Source organism: Pinus tabuliformis, chromosome 5_2 (genome assembly GCF_031772625.1).
Source record: "Pinus tabuliformis cultivar Carrire ecotype Pingquan chromosome 5_2, CPIR1, whole genome shotgun sequence".
In the NCBI taxonomy this organism is placed as follows: domain Eukaryota; kingdom Viridiplantae; phylum Streptophyta; class Pinopsida; order Pinales; family Pinaceae; genus Pinus; species Pinus tabuliformis.
The window spans coordinates 894,683,035-894,684,552 of record NC_142306.1 but is presented as its reverse complement, the minus strand read 5'-3'; the positions used below and the strand labels follow the sequence as shown (position 1 = coordinate 894,684,552).

At 34.7% G+C, this 1,518-nt stretch overlaps 1 protein-coding gene across 1 annotated transcript; it reads left to right on the top strand.

The window, feature by feature from the left end:
• Window positions 1-561: 561 nt before the first annotated feature.
• LOC149162181 (uncharacterized) lies at window positions 562-1,198 on the top strand. The gene is made up of 2 exons (XM_089435115.1): window positions 562-942; window positions 1,193-1,198. Exons 1-2 carry the CDS (start codon window positions 562-564, stop codon window positions 1,196-1,198), a joined length of 387 nt encoding a protein of 128 aa, XP_089291241.1.
• Window positions 1,199-1,518: the final 320 nt, after the last annotated feature.

Sequence of the window (1,518 nt, the reverse complement as noted above, 5' to 3'; positions counted from 1 at the left end):
CCACAGAGAACCTAGCACCCAAAAGAAAAGAAAAATGAAAGTAAAAAGAGAGTTTCGTGATCAGTGGAAAACTAAGTATAAGTGGTTGAGAGAGGCAAAGCATGAAGGAAAAACAGTTATGAAATGCATATATTGTGAAATGCATAAGGCAATGGGGCCATGGGGAATTGGGACTGATTTCTCTACATTGCAGCATGATTCTATAATTGTTCATGCTAATTCAAGACTTCATAAACTCTCACAGGCAAAGTGGATATGTGGAAATGAGAAGAAGTCGAAGTCTATTACAGAACACATTGCATGCATTGATGATATGAACAAAGAAAGACTCATCACTACTATGAAATTAGTATATTGGATGGTGCAAGAGGATCTACCACTTTCAAAATATGAATCTCTTTGTTTGCTTACAATGTCTTTACACACGCCAAATATGCCAAAGAACAAAGAGTACACATCATATACAAATCACATGGTTGCAAAAGAATTCATTTTTGCTATATCTTAGTACCTTGAAGAGCTACAAACTTCCAAAATGATAGATAGCCCTTTTTTTCATTGATGTTAGATGAAAGTACAGACTGCAGTTTAGAAAAACATCTTGTGGTTTATGCCACGTTTTTAAACTCAAAAGGTTTGGGTCCTCCAATTTCACAGTTTTTGAAGCTCATAAATGTTTGCAATGGAAGAAGGAAAACAACTTATGATGCAATCAAACATTTAATGGAATCAAGGGGCCTTTCAACAGAAAAATTGGTAGGAGTTTCCACAGATGGCGCTTCTTCAATGGTTGGTAATGAAAATGGTTTTATCACTTTCTTGAAGAAAGATGTACCTAATCTTGTAGGTGTTCATTGCATTGCTCATTGTGAAGCCTTAGTTGCATTAGATGCTTCAAAAAAAATACCTGAATTATTATTTGTTGAGAAATTAGCAAATAAGGTATATTCTTGGGTGCAAAATTCTACGAAAAGAAATAGTCAACTTATTGCTCTACAGGAACTTATGCAACTCGAAACTCTTCAAGCTCTTCAAATCCATGGAGTTAGATGGCTTTCAAGGGGACAATTCATTGAAAGACTTGTTGCACTTATGCCTCCCATATTAACATTGTGGAAAAATGAAAGAAAAGACTCATGGTATGATAAGGCAAGAATCTTTTCAGTACAATTTTGTTTACATATGCTTGCAGATATAATGTGTGAATTAAACAAGTTGAACAATCAATTCCAAGAAGAGTACATTGATGTTAGCTCTTTAGGGGCAGCCATAGATATCACGGTAAACACTTTGAAAATGTGGTTTTTAAGAAGCGACACATTTGCAGATGGCACATGTTATTTATCTAAATTTATAGATGCCTCTAAATTTGGCTTTCTAGAAATTTGTGATAATGAGGGGCTTGATCACAAGCATGAATTACGATTTGTAGCAATTCCACATGCATATGTTGACTATGTTGATATACAAAAACAATCATGGAAACCGTGTATTGAAGGTTCAATAGAAAGTTGCAAA